This window comes from Lynx rufus, unplaced genomic scaffold, assembly GCF_022079265.1.
Source record: "Lynx rufus isolate CCGP_SWC_20201006 ecotype Redwood Valley unplaced genomic scaffold, mLynRuf1.p SCAF_14, whole genome shotgun sequence".
Classification (NCBI taxonomy): Eukaryota; Metazoa; Chordata; class Mammalia; order Carnivora; family Felidae; genus Lynx; species Lynx rufus.
Window position 1 is genome coordinate 6,863,079 of NW_025814828.1, and position 3,657 is coordinate 6,866,735.

At 49.2% G+C, this 3,657-nt stretch overlaps 1 protein-coding gene across 1 annotated transcript; it reads right to left on the bottom strand.

Moving 5' to 3' along the window:
* Positions 1–821: 821 nt before the first annotated feature.
* On the bottom strand, positions 822–1,481 carry LOC124509612 (putative claudin-24). Its single transcript, XM_047076342.1, has one exon. The coding sequence runs from the start codon at positions 1,479–1,481 to the stop codon at positions 822–824; it is 660 nt and encodes a 219-aa protein (XP_046932298.1).
* Between the last annotated feature and the right edge of the window lie 2,176 nt (positions 1,482–3,657).

A 3,657-nucleotide genomic window follows, 5' to 3' on the forward strand; every position in this document is an offset into this window, starting at 1 on the left:
TATTTTTTTCAAGATTTTATATTTAAGTCATCTCTACAGCCAACGTGAACTTACAGCCAAGCGAACTTACAACCTCGTGATCAAGAGCTGCACGTTCCACTGGCTGAGCCGCCAGGTGCCCCTGAATTATTAATATATTTAAAAACGAACTCTTTAGTGATTACTTTGCTATAATTTGTGTGGACTGCTACAAACAGGACACCACTGTGTGTTGTCCTTCCTTTCCCTAACGTTGTGAGGCTGCCCACCTTTCCCAGTGTTGCCTTCTCACCTCCCACCTTTCCGATAGCATGTGAACTTCAGGCACCCGCTTTTCCTAGGGTGTGACACTTGACTTTGAAGTGGGAAAATGGAGCATAAATTCACCCATTCGAGGAGGCTTTTTCAGCTGGTATTTAATCGTGAGCAGCAACAGATGAAAATGAAGTCAATCCACTGTGGGAAAGCAAAGAGGAAGAGAGAAGGAGGGAAAGAAGTATGATTTCTGATACTTCTAATTAAACAAAGTGTCAACTACACTTTCATAAAAAAAACAAAAATAGTAGTGCAATTTCTGAAAGACAAGGAAAACAGTGCCGCGTTGGAAACATTCTTCAGAAAGCTTGAGGTTAACGGTCCATTTTTTAAAGGAGAGAGTGAGTGGGGGAGGGGCAGAGGGAGAGGGAGAGGGAGAGCGAACCCCAAGCAGGCTCCGCGCTGCCAGCGCAAAGCCTGATGCGGGCTTTGAACTCACGAAACGCGAGATCGTCACCCGAGCTGAAAGCAGGAGCTGGACGCCCGGCCGACTGAGCCACCCAGGCGCCCCGGTCGGTGGTCCATTTTTAAACAAAGTCTACTTTAGCAAAAGGCACTTTTCTTGAGAAGTCCAGTTTTGAAGGAAAAGAGGTGGGGTTTTCAGCCAATCTGTTGGCACAAAGCTGTGCCGCGATCAGAAGAAGGCCTCCGGTCAAAAGGAAAAATCCGCCAATCCAGCCGCTGAACATGGCATTGCCGTAGTCCCACCGGGGCACGTCGGTTGGGAACTCGGGGCCCCAGAACCTCTGCACGGTGACCCGGGCGATGTAGGACACGGGCACCAAAGTGGCGAGTCCAGCGAGGAAGAACAGAGCTCCCCCTGCAACGTTCGTGCTTCTCTCCAAAGAGCTTCCCTGGTGGCCCCCGTACCTCACACGTGTCAGTCCCAAAAGGACGGCCACCAGCCCGAGCGAGCCAGCGACGCAGGCGCCACACATGAGGATGCGGGCCACCAGCATTTCGGTGGCCAGGTCCCGCAGGCTGGCAGAGGCCTGGCACACACGGCCACCCGTGTCTTGAGTCACACACGTTTCCCACAGGCCCAGCATGTACTTCTCACTCTCCAGTAAGCCCGAGGAGAGGGTCAGCCACTGAGGGATGCAGAGCGTCACCAGGGAGCACACCTGGCCAGCCAGGGAGCCCAAGAGCCCCGCGTTCTTGACCAGGCGGAGCACCCCACTCGTCATCTCGCTGGCCAGGCCCGAGTCCGCTGGGGAAACTGCGTCTCCACCTAAGAGCAGGGCGGCTTTGCAAACATGACTCACTCCTTGGTTAACCAATCAGAATGCGGCGGCTATTGTTCACCCTTCATGAATGCAGACGGGCACCTACCATTAAAATAGGCCCGACAGAAAAGCCCAGGCGACCCAGGCCGAGGGGGAGGACAGGCGGGCTGGGTCAGGTAATACGCACTTGGGAGAATTCTTCCCAGTTGTGAAAGGTATTCATTTCAGCAGTCTTATTTTCAAAAAGGAGACAGTTTGGAATGGAGTTATTAAGCATTCGAATCACTGATCAAGGTTTTTCAAGGAATCTTTCATCATTTGGAACTATTTTGAATTCTCTGTTAGCATTACCTCTTCCAGGGTTTGGTATCTGGTTCCATCATTCCTAAACCTATCCTCACAGGAAGCCTCTAATTATCCACACCTTCCATTAAAACAGGAGATGGGGATCTTCCCGAATTAAAAAAGACTCTCATGGTCCAGCAGTCGCGCTCCTTGGTATTTACCCAAAGAAGCTGAAAACTTATGTCCACGCGAAAACCTACAGCAGCTTTATCATAGTTGCCAAAACTCGGAAGCAACCACGATGGCCTCCAGAAGGTAAATGGACACATAATGGTCCATCCAGACGTGGGATACTATTCAGTGCCAAAAAGAAATGAGCTACCAGGGGCGCCTGGGTGGCGCAGTCGGTTAAGCGTCCGACTTCAGCCAGGTCACGATCTCGCGGTCTGAGTTCGAGCCCCGCGTCAGGCTCTGGGCTGATGGCTCAGAGACTGGAGCCTGTTTCCAATTCTGTGTCTCCCTCTCTCTCTGCCCCTCCCCTGTTCATGCTCTGTCTCTCTCTGTCCCAAAAATAAATAAACGTTGAAAAAAAAAATTAAAAAAAAAAAAAAAAAGAAATGAGCTACCAAGCCATGAAAACAAAGGGAGAAACTTTAAATGCATATTACTAAGTAAAAGAAGCCAGTCTGAAAAGGCTACAGACTATACGATTCCAACTACATGACATTCTGGAAAATTCTGGCAAAACTACGGAGACAGTAAAGAGATCAGTGGTTGCCAGGATATGGGGTCGGGGCGGGGGGTGGGGGGAGGGATGAACAGGTAGGGCACAGGGTATATTTAGGGCAGTGAAACTATTCTGTATGATATTATAATGGTGGCTACTCACCATTATACATTTGTCCAAACCCACAGAATGTACACCACCAAGAAGGGACCTTAATGTCAAGTGCAGACTGGGTGATGACAATGTGTCAACGTAGGTTCATCAGCTATAACAAATAGTACTGCTCTGGTGGCAGATGTCAACAGCGAGGGAGGCTATGCATGTATGAGAGCAGGGAGTATGAGAGAAATCTCTATACCTTCCCCTCAATTTTGCTGTGACCCTGGGGTACCTGGCTGGCTCGGTTAAGCGTCCGACTTCGGCTCAGGTCATGGTCTCGCGGTCTGTGAGTTTGAGCCCCGCATCGGGCTCTATGCTGACAGCTCAGAGCCGGGAGGCTGCTTCAGATTCTGTGTCTCCCTCTTTCTCTCTCTTTCTCAAAAATAAATAAAAACATTTTTTAAAAAATCAAAAATTGTTTTTCTGTGACCCTGAAACTGCTCTAAAAATTAAAGTCCGTCTAAAGAGAGAGAGAGAGAGAGGGAGACTATTATCTGTCACTCCAGTTCCCACTCAGGGTCATCATGATCAGTGATAAAGGAGAATTTTCCATTGTCTCTCTGCTAGGTCCAAAATGATGTTGGGATCCCTCAGCCTGCCCCGGGGGGCTTCTTCAGGAAGCCGAACCCAACCTCTCAGGTTTCCAAATTCTCCCCCTTTGGGGCTTGCATACACATCATATTGTCTTGGAGTGCCCCACCCTCCTTTGTGCTGTTGTAAATGTTTGGCAAGTGGAAGATAAATCCACCCCCAAAATTCTGTCTCTGTCCCAGTTTGAGATATGGGTCTATGAGAAGTCTAAGAAAGTACAGAGACACAGTCAGCTTGGCCATTACTCAGTATTAACCAGAATCAAGCAGATTTCTGTTTCTCCAGCTTCTAGAGTGAGCACGTGAAGGAATATCACACACACACACACACACACACACACACACACACACACACACACATTTTTCTGCGAGAGGT

What these genes read in the sequence shown, in the direction of transcription:
- LOC124509612 (XM_047076342.1), bottom strand. Translation starts at nt 1,481, where the DNA reads ATGACGAGTGGGGTGCTCCGCCTGGTCAAGAACGCGGGGCTCTTGGGC.